The sequence below is a fragment of the Coregonus lavaretus genome, assembly GCF_964263955.1.
Source record: "Coregonus lavaretus genome assembly, chromosome: 2".
Lineage (NCBI taxonomy): Eukaryota > Metazoa > Chordata > Actinopteri > Salmoniformes > Salmonidae > Coregonus > Coregonus lavaretus.
This window is the reverse complement of record NC_139989.1, coordinates 19791149-19804577: the sequence shown is the minus strand read 5'-3', so window position 1 is coordinate 19804577 and position 13429 is coordinate 19791149. Positions and strand designations below refer to the sequence as shown.

General features: G+C 42.1%; 1 protein-coding gene across 1 annotated transcript in view; it reads right to left on the bottom strand.

The window, feature by feature from the left end:
* Positions 1-6347: 6347 nt before the first annotated feature.
* Positions 6348-13429, bottom strand: part of plxdc2b (plexin domain containing 2b) — a 196634-nt gene continuing 189552 nt past the window's right edge. The window contains exons 13-14 of the mRNA XM_084144470.1: positions 10834-10997; positions 6348-8704 (exon numbers count right to left, since the gene is read on the bottom strand). Of these exons, the coding sequence (XP_084000596.1) occupies positions 8585-8704; positions 10834-10997 (284 nt within the window). The 3' untranslated portion in view covers positions 6348-8584. The remainder of the gene's footprint in view (positions 8705-10833; positions 10998-13429) is intronic.

Sequence of the window (13429 nt, the reverse complement as noted above, 5' to 3'; positions counted from 1 at the left end):
GATGGTGTTCTTCGGCTTGCAAAGCAACCCCTTTTTCCTCCAAACATAACGATGGCCATTATGGCCTAACAGTTCTATTTTTGTTTCATCAGACCAGAGGACATTTCTCCAAAAAGTACGATCTTTGTCCCCATGTGCAGTTGCAAACCGTAGTCTGGCTTTTTTATGGCGGTTTTGGAGCAGTGGCTTCTTCCTTGCTGAGCGGCCTTTCAGGTTATGTCGATATAGGACTTGTTTTACTGTGGATATAGATACTTTTGTACCTGTTTCCTCCAGCATCTTCACAAGGTCCTTTGCTGTTGTTCTGGGATTGATTTGCACTTTTTGCACCAAAGTACGTTCATCTCTAGGAGACAGAACGCGTCTCCTTCCTGAGCGGTATGATGGCTGCGTGGTCCCATGGTGTTTATACTTGCGTACTATTGTTGGTACAGATGAACGTGGTATCTTCAAGTGTTTGGAAATTGCTCCCAAGGATGGACCAGACTTGTGGAGGTCTACAATGTTATTTTCTGAGGTCTTGGCTGATTTCTTTTGATTTTCCCATGATGTCAAGCAAAGAGGCACTGATTTTGAAGGTAGGCCTTGAAATACATCCACAGGTACACCTCCAATTGACTCAAATTATGTCAATTAGCCTATCAGAAGCTTCTAAAGCCATGACATCATTTTCTGGAATTTTCCAAGCTGTTTAAAGGCACTGTCAACTTAGTGTATGTAAACTTCTGACCCACTGGAATTGTGATTCAGTGAATTATAAGTGAAATAATCTGTCTGTAAACAATTGTTGGAAAAATTACGTGTGTCATGCACAAAGTAGATGTACTAACCGACTTGCCAAAACTATAGTTTGTTAACAAGACATTTGTGGAGTGGTTGAAAAACAAGTTTTAATGACTTCAACCTAAATGTATGTAAACTTCCGACTTCAACTGTATATGATGACTATTCCCTAAAGGGGGCTTTTTCTGGCTTGGTGACTTTTTCTTTCTAATTCTTACTGTTTTCTACAGGGATGGTTTCAAAATGCTTTGATCTTGCTGTTATTTATTTACCACATCACAGTTTATCAGGAAGAATGGGATGGCAATTGTGTGTGTGCACCCACATGTTGGTGTGTGTGTGGTCCACTCTCTGAGCCCACCATGCACAGAAAGCTCCTGGTCCTGGCTTTGGATCCCTCGCTAACACACTCCACTGGTCCATCGCTGTAGTGCTGATCCTAAAAACACACAAATGTTTTACTTAAACAAGTCTAGCAGCAGTGAATTCCACAGCCAGCCTGCCAGGCTGGCAGAGAGTCAAAGAGCCCCTCAAATCTCACAACATTTGCTCGATGAAACCTGCTTTCAATTTATCCCCAAACACACCTGTTTACACACACACACAAACACACTTCTTGTTTACAAAGTCAGAATCACAGCCTCAGTGAGACCATCCAGGCAGACACTCATGCTGCTGCGCCGCGTGTAGCCTAGCTGTCAGACGCAGAGCTGCCGAGCTCATCTGAAACTTCAATTAAATCTGTCTGCGTTGGAGATACATTTTTTAAATAAACCCACAGGCTTCTGTTGTGTAAAGACTGTAGACAGTTCTGCTGTCTTCACGTATTGTTTGTGTTTGTGTATCGGCTTCAAAAAGGCATTATCCCTCGGCTTCTGTCTAATTGCAATCATCTGTAAACGCACACAAAACTGAGCACAGCCACTAAACAGCCTCTCAAGAGACAGAAAACTTTAAATGGATTTTGGATTATACCAACTGTTTAAGTTTTTGGTGTCATATTTAAATGAAACATATCTGTTAGGGGGTCTAGTTGCTTGGGGGTACAGAATACTAAAGTTTGATACAAGCATCCTGTGTCTGTGTCTCTCGTCTCTCTCTGCTATTCATTTATTTATCCACAACAGCAGGGATTACAAGATTCAACAGTGAATTTGGGTTGGCAGCTGCTAGAGGGGTGTTTGGAACTCAATGATTCAGACCAAGCTTGATGTTTGAATGATAGATACCACCAGAATATTTCCTCTTAACACTCATCGAAAACTTAATTTCAGGAGAGATTGCAGTCACTGCTTTGGCTGAATTGCTTTGCAAAACACATTGATGTAGAGGCTAAACCCAGCAGACTACCCTACTTTACCCAGCCATAGTAATTTCACCTTTGCCTCTGTGCTTCCAAAACATCCGTTCCTCTATTTTGTACATGTTTTTACATCAAGCCGGGAAAAATACTGGCTTTTGGGTGTCAGGGAAAATGTATGGTGTAAATAAGTACATTATTTTCTTTAGGAATTAAGTAAAATAAAAGTTGTCAAAAATATAAATAGTAAAGTATAGATACCCCCAAAAACGACTTAAGTAGTACTTTAAAGTATTTTTACTTTAGTACTTTACACCATTGCTCACACAGCAGGATGGGCCAACAGCCTTCAAAGGAAACCAAGAGCGCCTCTGCTGGAGGGAAGGGAAACACAGAACTCGTCAGGGGGACGATAAGAGACTGACCGAGAGGGGCACCACAGCATGCCCACCAGGGCTGTCTCTTTTGTGTTGCTACTTAGGTATTAATGATGAATTATACTTGTAGTGTACAATTCCCCAACGTCACAACAGTAACTACTAAGTCAGACATTTGAGGTGAACAGAAAAGTGGAAAACAAGATTTAAACAACATTCTTTATTTCAAATGTAATCAAAATGACAGTAGTTACAGAAAATACAGACAGCTAGGGTACTGTGTGATTTTGAGTCTCTCGTTGTCATGTCCTAAAGAGTTTTGTAATGAGATCGGAAAAAACATAGGGTCACAGTTTAAAAGAAATGTGAATCTTCCTCCGTCCTCCATTTTGAGTTTAGGCAATCACTGTGGAACAAGACTTTTAAGTCATTTGTCTGAAGAAAAAGCAACAGCACTCTGTTGTATTCTAATCTCAACAACAGCACAATAGCTGCGTTTAGACAGGCAGCCCAATTCTTATATTTGTATCACTAATTGGTCTTTTGACCAATCTGATCAGCTCTGACAAAGATCTGATGTGAAAAGATCTGATGTGATTGGTCAAAAGACAATTTAGAGGAGAGAATATCAGAATTGGTCTGCCTGTCTAAACGCAGCCAATGTTGCTTTCTTAATCTAAAAAAGCATGTTAAGAGAATGTTGGTTGAACGCAATCAGGCCTTTCAGTGATTCAAGTGATTACTGGAGTAACTTGAATAGGCTTTCTTATCCCAAACCACTCGTTTGAAAGTGTTGCAATCACTGTCTAACGCAGACTGAACGCTCAGGCCTACTGAATGCCCCCCACTTCATCCTCCAAGTTGGTTTACAAAACTCAAACCCCTCTATCAGCTCTATCCTCGGTCCACTTCGTCTGCATCCCAAATGGCAACCTATTCCCTTTATAGTACACTGCTTTTGACCAGAGCCATATGGGCCCTGGTCCAAAGTAGCGCACTAAATAGGGAATAGAATGCCATTTGGGCCACAATTTTGAGTGGTTATAAAAACATTAGCAGTTTTAGGTGGCAGCAGAACAAGCAGATGTTCCAGAGAGCTCAAACAACACAGCATTTCTCCACAGGGGAAGACTGAGCCAATCTCAAAGCAGTGTCTACATCCCAAATGGCACCCTATTCCCTGTATAGTGCACTTTGTAGGGAATAGGGTAGCATTTGGGACTTAGCCAGAATGGCTGTAGGCATGGAAAAACCATGAGGGTCGTCTGCCTCACGCCCCCACACTCTAACACTGTTTTGGAAAATAATCGGATTTTACAGGGGGTCATAAAAGGGCTGCTCTCATGCAGGACGCTTGAAAGCCCTGGGATCTTACAGTAATGTTCAGTAGAGGGTTGCTGTGCTCAATAACTCAACCTCTGTAGATGGACTTGTTATGAATGGGGTTGTGTTGAGTTCTAGAGCAGCTGATGAATCATTCATCCTATACGAGTGTGCTCACGCGTGTGTGTGTGTGTGTGTGCGTATGGCTGTGCGAGTGTGTGCCTATGTCTCTGCACGTGTTTGAGTGAATGTAGGTCTGTGGTGGTGTGTTCAAAGTGGTGAGTGCAATAGGAGATGCAGTGGTTTGATTCAACATTAAGTGGTGAGATAGATTTGGACTCGGTGGGGAATTAAGTGAGAGATTGTGAACATGGGGCACAGAGTAGAGCAGGGGTACATTGTAGAGAACATTGTAGTATACTGACAAAATAAACATTGGGATGGGTCTTTGGTCTCATTGCAATGGGGGATTAATTAATCATCAATGATGTAACCCTAAATAATTCCCTATGATTATCACCAAACTTTTGAAAAAAAAAATGCATATTGAAGTTGGATGAATGTTATATTGCACATTTGAGATATCTTTTTTTGTAGTAATTCTAAATAGTACTATTGTAACCCAAGGCATATTTCCCAGCTCAATCTACAATTGATGGTGAAATACATTTCATTGTATTTGTTCGGTCAGTCTTGGTACAGTATTCAAATCATAACTATGAAGAAACAAAAATCATAATCTTGTTTGATTTGATCAATGCATGAAAGCCTTGTCCGTTATATCGATCAGCAACAGCAGGTATGCAATGATTGATACATTATTTCACATTTGAATAAAAAATAAAGAGAAAAAAAGGCCACTCAAAAAGAAAAACAAAGTAGTAATCTAATATATCATATGTATGCCTTTTCATTAATAACCTGAATCTGCAAATGTTTTGAGAGTCAATCTACAAAGGTTTAGGCTCCTGTATATACAGTGGGGGAAAAAAGTATTTAGTCAGCCACCAATTGTGCAAGTTCTCCCACTTAAAAAGATGAGAGAGGCCTGTAATTTTCATCATAGGTACACGTCAACTATGACAGACAAATTGAGAAAAAAAAATCCTGAAAATCACATTGTAGGATTTTTAATGAATTTATTTGCAAATTATGGTGGAAAATAAGTATTTGGTCACCTACAAACAAGCAAGATTTCTGGCTCTCACAGACCTGTAACTTCTTCTTTAAGAGGCTCCTCTGTCCTCCACTCGTTACCTGTATTAATGGCACCTGTTTGAACTTGTTATCAGTATAAAAGACACCTGTCCACAACCTCAAACAGTCACACTCCAAACTCCACTATGGCCAAGACCAAAGAGCTGTCAAAGGACACCAGAAACAAAATTGTAGACCTGCACCAGGCTGCGAAGACTGAATCTGCAATAAGTAAGCAGCTTGGTTTGAAGAAATCAACTGTGGGAGCAATTATTAGGAAATGGAAGACATACAAGACCACTGATAATCTCCCTCGATCTGGGGCTCCACGCAAGATCTCACCCCGTGGGGTCAAAATGATCACAAGAACGGTGAGCAAAAATCCCAGAACCACACGGGGGGACCTAGTGAATGACCTGCAGAGAGCTGGGACCAAAGTTACAAAGCCTACCATCAGTAACACACTACGCCGCCAGGGACTCAAATCCTGCAGTGCAGACGTGTCCCCCTGCTTAAGCCAGTACATGTCCAGGCCCGTCTGAAGTTTGCTAGAGTGCATTTGGATGATCCAGAAGAGGATTGGGAGAATGTCATATGGTCAGATGAAACCAAAATATAACTTTTTGGTAAAAACTCAACTCGTCGTGTTTGGAGGACAAAGAATGCTGAGTTGCATCCAAAGAACACCATACCTACTGTGAAGCATGGGGGTGGAAACATCATGCTTTGGGGCTGTTTTTTTGCAAAGGGACCAGGACGACTGATCCGTGTAAAGGAAAGAATGAATGGGGCCATGTATCGTGAGATTTTGAGTGAAAACCTCCTTCCATCAGCAAGGGCATTGAAGATGAAACGTGGCTGGGTCTTTCAGCATGACAATGATCCCAAACACAACGCCCGGGCAACGAAGGAGTGGCTTCGTAAGAAGCATTTCAAGGTCCTGGAGTGGCCTAGCCAGTCTCCAGATCTCAACCCCATAGAAAATCTTTGGAGGGAGTTGAAAGTCCATGTTGCCCAGCGACAGCCCCAAAACATCACTGCTCTGGAGGAGATCTGCATGGAGGAATGGGCCAAAATACCAGCAACAGTGTGTGAAAACCTTGTGAAGACTTACAGAAAACGTTTGACCTGTGTCATTGCCAACAAAGGGTATATAACAAAGTATTGAGAAACTTTTGTTATTGACCAAATACTTATTTACCACCATAATTTGAAAATAAATTCATTAAAAATCCTACAATGTGATTTTCTGGAATTTTTTTTCTCATTTTGTCTGTCATAGTTGACGTGTACCTATGATGAAAATTACAGGCCTCTCTCATCTTTTTAAGTGGGAGAACTTGCACAATTGGTGGCTGACTAAATACTTTTTTCCCCCACTGTACATTGCTATGTTAGGGTTAAATGGCATGGAGTAGTCATCCATTCTTATTGAACAAGAGTTGGAACAATATGGAGTTATATCTCCAAAAACGGGCAACTGTCCGAAACTTATTTACGATTCTAATGTTACGTTCGTTTAACGTTTTGGCAGATATCTCACTCCATAGAACAGTAATACAAATCCTCCAGTCCTGTACAATTTAGATTCTTCTTCAGGTTGAAACAGCAGCAGGTCAAACTGCTATTGAAAACCACACTGTATACCACAATTCAAAACGCAGGCAAACTCAAGCCAGGTATGTTTTTTTAAAAGTATGGCCCACACGGCTCATAACATCTTGTAAAAGTACCTCAGGTCAACCAATCAGTATCAATTACACAGAACCAGCTCAAAGCGACCCACCTACAAGCAAGTGGATATCTAATCACACAAACACCACACAGAAAAACACACACACACACACACACACACACACACACGGTCACTCACATACAGACCATGCATACACAAAACAACACACACTCACAAGCGCCTGTCTTGTAATTTTGCATTAGTACCACAAGTCAAATGAACTAAAGATATATGTGCATGGAAAAACTTTTGTGCAAAAAATGTTTGAGCAGACTTATTTAGATTCAGAAGGGCAGTCTAAGAAATAATGTCACTGAAATCAATGTAAAAAAACAACAACAAAAAACAACAACATGGGCACACTTTTCTCTTCTCATTGGTTTGATTGCTCCTTTAACCTATCACCCCATCGTGAAAAACTGAGGTTTTCTCAGTAAGCAAATACCACCCACTCCTTGACAAAAAAAGAAAGACAAATAAATCTATTAAAAAAAAGAGATACCAACAAAATAAAGAGCTGAAAATCTCCAGACTTGCAGACCGCTACTCCTGGGTGGGATGATGGCAGTAGCAAGAGCACACTATTGAACCACACTATGGAGTTAAATCTACAGTAAATAAGTCTTATTATGGTAGTGGGAAGCAAGACAAAACCCCCACACTGATTATGAATAAGAAAAAGTGACAGAAAAAGAAATAAAATAAAAAGTAAATTTGCAAAACCCCAAAAAGATTTATAAAGGTCTATATAACCTCACCAACATTTTAAAGTCGAGACCTCTGTTCACATACTCAGTATTGTTTCTGAAAAATATAATGTATAATTCCTCCTACTCCCCCATCGCATCACACACCAGCACAGTGTAGTGCAGTTACTCTGTACAACCCACTCAATAGCCTTGTTTACACCTTGTGCTAACATGTGAGTTTCATGATCTGATCAATATGATCCAATCACTATCTGATCAAGGGTTTTTCGCGTCTACACATAGTATTAAAATGTGTCTCTTATCCATCCACTGCCCGCATTGTGACCACATTAGCTGGTGCCTCCCTGTATGCAAATTATTTGACAGATCTTTTTTTAAATAATATGGATTTATTTATTTGAAGACAGTTACTGATGCCATAAGTCAAATTTGCTACCTGTCAATAATTTTAGAGGCCGGTATAATTATTATTTAAATGGTTTGACCATCCAGATCTGTTTACACTTAATTGATATCCAGACATAATGTGTGCCTGACTACCTCCAGAGGTGGTCAGGAAGATCTGATCACAATCAGATCACAATGTGTCTTTTAATCGTCTACACCTGTCTTAAAATGTTGGCACAATCAGAATGTGGACAAGATCCGGACAAAGGACGCATGTTAGCACCAAGTATAAACAGGGCTATAGACACCATTACTTTCCCTCTGTCCCCAATAAGTCAGTCAGTCACTTCAACCAGCATGAGTGTGAGACTTTGAGGAGTTTTCAAGGTTTTCCTACAGCACAGTCCCTCTGGCAGTGACCCTCTCTAAGCAGCTCTCAGATCAGCTCTCTGTTGGACAAGCCAGGGTTGAAGGTTCACCATGGTAGTCCACCAAACACAAGGCCCACTCTCAGACCACCAGAAAGAGTGTGGGGTTTCAAATTAACACCTCCACAATTTTCTCGTTTAATTTTACAATCTTGACAGTGAGTGTTTTAATCAACAAAAAAGAGACCAGCGTCAATCAGTCGCCATGGGTACGGAAGGTTCGGAAGGCCTGTTTCTGGGGCAATACTGGTGTGTCAGTCCCTGTGGAGCGGGCGCAAAGGGGGCAATATGGGGGGAGGGGGAGCAGCACGGCGGGGTGTGGGGTGTGGGATGGTGGATGCCCTTTAGCACTGCTCAGACTCGATGAAGCCCTCTTTCTCCTGGCCCACGGGCTCCACCTCCGCATAGGCTGGGTGACCGGACCCTCGGCGGAACTTCATGGCCGGCCACCTGCTGGGACGTCTCTGGAGAAGGGGAGAGGGGTCACAGGTTATGCCAGGTGTACAGTACAATATTTTAGCCCCAATTTAGCTGTCCCAGACAAGTTTTTGAGCTCTGAGAAAAAATCCCCATGTTGTTGCCTACTCGGGGTGCGCGGCCGTCACCGATGCTTGTTTAATGTGAGCGGGTCCGAGACACAATCTGAGGCTACCGATCCTGTCTTTGAGCTGTCCCAGATGTCCCGATATTTTCAAACGTTTGATTTTATCGGCACAACATCTACAATGCTCTTGTAGTGTGAGATGTGCAACGACAAGTTTTGAGAACAATGATCAGCAATAGCCAAATGAGAGCTGGCCAGAGAAGAAGCCAGTGAGATGATGATGATGTTTCGCATCACCCAGAATGGGTAGACTCTCCAGCAGGAGCGATGACTATTAGTATGCATTTGTACTTGCCTTTAACCAAAGCCAAAGTGTAAAATCGTTACAGCTCTGAAGTTCACAAGCAATGTTATTCAATTCAAAATGTTGGCTAGAAATGTCAACTCTGTATGGCAAGCGTGAATGTCTGACTGAAATCTTATGAGGCTGCTTTGAGCCACAGCTCGTTCTAGCTACGTTAACAATCTAATCACATCATCATATCATTGCTTTCGCAAGACAATGTGGTGGTATGGAGAATCCTCACGACCAAGTGAAGAATCTTGTAGTAGATCTGTGCCAGATTGTTTAGTGTGTGCACCACTACGTTGGCAAGACAAAAAACGACGGCCGTTTAATGTGAGAGGCTCAGCAATGTTAGGATTTTGAAAGTCGTGTAGTATACAACCGTATATAAACATGTTAGAGGTCATGAGGTTCATTGAGGTCTCAGACTAGGTTCAAAGACCAAATGTTAGCAATGCCACTGACCTGTGCCCTGGGTTAGGCCACCATGCTACATCCTGTGTCAGTAGAGCTGTCAGTAGCTAGCTTGCCCTTCTCATTTTAATGATGTATAGATAGCGTTAGTAATAAGCAAAGTACATTGTATCACAGACAGCGAGAAATAATATCTGAGGCATCTTAGGTATGCGCGATTGAAACAGATGTATTGTATGACATTAATTGACACTCGCCGTTTGATATATGCCATGTACTAAACCACTCAGTGAGTGATGAGAGCTCAGCGAGAGAAGCATTTGAATTCTCTCAGGGAAATTGTTCCTTGTCAAGGGATTGGCTCGCTGTGCGATATTGACCTTGAAGATTATGCGTTTGTCGTTTCTTTTCTCTAGATGTTTAAACATCAATAAGTCTCATTACGTTTTCCAAACCGTACAAATGAAAGCGAAACCATTTCATTGTCGAAGCATTCGTAGGCATTTATCAACAAAGAAGCAGGCCTGCGCCTTGTGAAAGCAATCATGCATATTTCTGAGTTGGAGAAATTGATAAAGTGTAAAGCTATAAAGTGTGCTATCCTTTACAATGTGTTTTTGGTGGGACTGACAGAGCCTGCGTCCCAAATGGGGGGGGTGTGGTTGTTGGCTGACATATAGCCTGACCTGGGAATGAAGTATCTGCTGGGGTAGGTTAGGCACACATCATATTCAAACCTGACGAGAGAGAGAGAGAGAGAGAGAGAGAGAGAGAGAGAGGAAGAGAGAGAGAGAGAGAGAGAGAGAGAGAGAGAGAGGAGAGAGCGAGAGAGAGAGAGAGAGAGAGATGAGAGAGAGAGAGAGAGAGAGAGAGAGAGAGGAGAGAGAGAGAGAGAGAGAGAGAGAGAGAGAGAGAGAGAGACTACCCTCAGGCTAGCATCGGTCTCTGTCTGCTGTTCTAAAGTACTTCAGGTCACATAACTGACCAACATATAGACAGTCCAGACCAAAGGGACTTCTTTTGGAGTTTTGAGAATTTAAAGCAATACCTGTCTTTGTATATGAGCTTGATTGTTCTTATTTTTGGGGGAGAGTGGATGGAGAGTCACTCTTTTTTCATATGTTATGCTTTATGGACACACAGATGAGAAGCTGTGGGAGATAGGTGAAGAGGAGATATAGTGAGAAGGAAGCACACAGGGATTGAACCCCAGTCTCCAGCAGGGAATCGCAAATGTGCATTGAGCTACTAGTAGCCTCTCATAGAGTAGGGATAGTGTTAAGACTCACCTCAATGAAGAACAGGCTTGCGGCTGAGGTGGGATGATGGTAGATGTAGACGGTGACCAGGACTGTGGCAGCCATGATGAGCATGACAATGAGGATGCCCAAGATCAGCCCAGTGTGCAGGGGGTGTGTGTCCTTCCTCTCTGCAGCACTCTCCTTTGGCATCGCTGGAGAAACACAGCCAAAACACCCTTTAGAATCTCTCTCTTGAACACACAGACCCAAATACTCAGACACAACCACGCACGCACACACACGCCACCCATGCACACACAATTGGCACAATCCGTCTACCAGGTCCTCAGAGATTGAACACACACTTTCACTGCATTTTCCCTATTCAACAGTAGGGGACACTCATCATTCATGAATGCTACTGGTCTCTGTTTCTCCAGTTCTTGTCACTGTAGGACCTCGCTCTTCATAAACACGCCTGACGCTTGTGATCAAAAAGTTAATTTAAACAAATGTCATGATGCTGAAATTATTATTGTATACTGTAAATGCCTTGTTTAGCCTTTACAGCCTAATCATAATAACTCTGGCAACAATTCCCCTCCAACCATTCAAGGAAAATTCCGGATCTAGCTCAGCCTTTAGCAGCAGACACTGTGTGTGTGCGTGCGTGTGTACGTGCATGTGTGCGTGTGTATTGAAGGTGGAGATTAGCATTGTTTTGGCTTAGCCTGTTTAGCTATTCATGAGCAGCGTGCTTCAGCAGAGGCATGAGATATAAAATCAAAGTTTATGGGTCGCGTACACAGATTTAGAGTTGTTATAGCAGGTGCGGAGAAAGTTGCAGATAATCCCAAACCAAGGTTAGCACATGGTGTTATTGGATAAGAGACACATCTATGGATGGAGATATTGAGAGTTATCAGACACTTCAGTAATGACAGTCCAGTTTGATAAGATGGGTGTGTGGAGAGGAGACTCCATAATGCTTGGCTGTCCTACGGAGAGCCTTAGGGAATGTGCACAGTCATCTTCAAGTCTGTGGGACGAGACAGTGATTCAGAACTGGCAGCCAGTTTGTCCTAACAGACACCACCAACTATGAAGATCACGTTATACACATAACAATGTTGTGAAATCGCTCCGCCATTTCCTGGTTGCTAAAATTCTAATAGTTTGCGCCTAATTTCAGTTTATGTGACAAAAGAAGCAAACTGTAGAGAAACCTTGTACCATCTAAACCACTGTGAAATATATTTTCAATAACCAAACATATTGTATTTTCAGCTGTTTGAAGCTGGTGTACAAAACCGAAAGTAAAAAATGCAAAAACAAAACAGCATAGAAATAGTGCACATAGAAAAGATCTACCGCTTCTTAGACTTGCTTTCAACGAGAATGACAGATGACTCTAACTCCTATTTCTATGTGAATTTGGACGGGTTGCCCAAAAAGTTACATATTGCATCTATTATGTTTTAACTACTACTACTACTGAAACCTGCAGTCTAACAATCAAAAGCTGATAGCCTGATAATAAAATAACATTGGAACACCCTGTTCTATGTGTGATTCCCACTGATGTGTGTGTGTGTGTGTGAGCCCCAGCGGAGGCTGGCCCATCGATCATAGCAGGAGTGAGCTAATGAAGTGATTACAGCCACAGCTTTTTTCTCTCAGCTCCTACAGATTTATGGCAGCGTTCCTTCCTGGATCTATTTATTTATTGTGCTTATATATTTACTTTTCTGTTCTCTTTCTTGGTTTAATTAGTAACCAGCCACCCACCAGTGCCCCAGTCTGGCTCCCTCCTCTCCTGGCTCTCTGCCTTATTGATCTCCATCATCACACAGGAAAACAGTGAGGTCCAGAGTGCTAATCAAATCTGTTTGCTAAAACATGGCCCATCATTGTGGATTTACATACAGGTAACTGCCAAAATAATGGAAACATGTGAGTAAATGAGGGATAAAAAGGTGAACCTTCGCCCCAATCAAATGGTTGTCCTTCTGGAAGGTTCTGCCATCTCCACAGAGGAACTCTGGAGCTCTGTCAGAGTGACCATCAGGTTCTTGGTCACCTCCCTGACCAAGGCACTTCTCCCTCGATTGCTCAGTTTGGCTGGGCGATCAGCTCTAGGAAGAGTCTTGGTGGTTCCAAACTTCTTCCATTTAAGAATGATGGAGGCCACTGTGTTCCTGGGGACCTTCAATGCTGCCGACATTTTTTGGTGCCCTTCCCCAGATCTGACACAATCCTGTCTCGGCGCTCTACGGAAAATTCCTTCGACCTCATGGCTTGGTTTTTTCTCTAACATGCACTGTCAACTGTGGGACCTTACATAGACAGGTGTGTGCCTTTCCAAATCATGTCCAATCAATTGAATTTACCACAGGTGGACTCCAATCAAGTTGTAGAAACATCAAGGATGATCAGTGGAAACAGGATGCACCTGAGCTTAATTTCGAGTCTCATAGCAAAGGGTCTTAATACTTATGTAAATAAGGTATTTCTTTTATTTTTAATAAATGTTCTAAAATGTGAAAAGAAAACTGCAGATTATCTCCTGATATACCTGACCAATATTGAAAACTCAATGCCCCCTTTGCTCAAAATATTTTCAGAATACTAACAAATCTCAGGA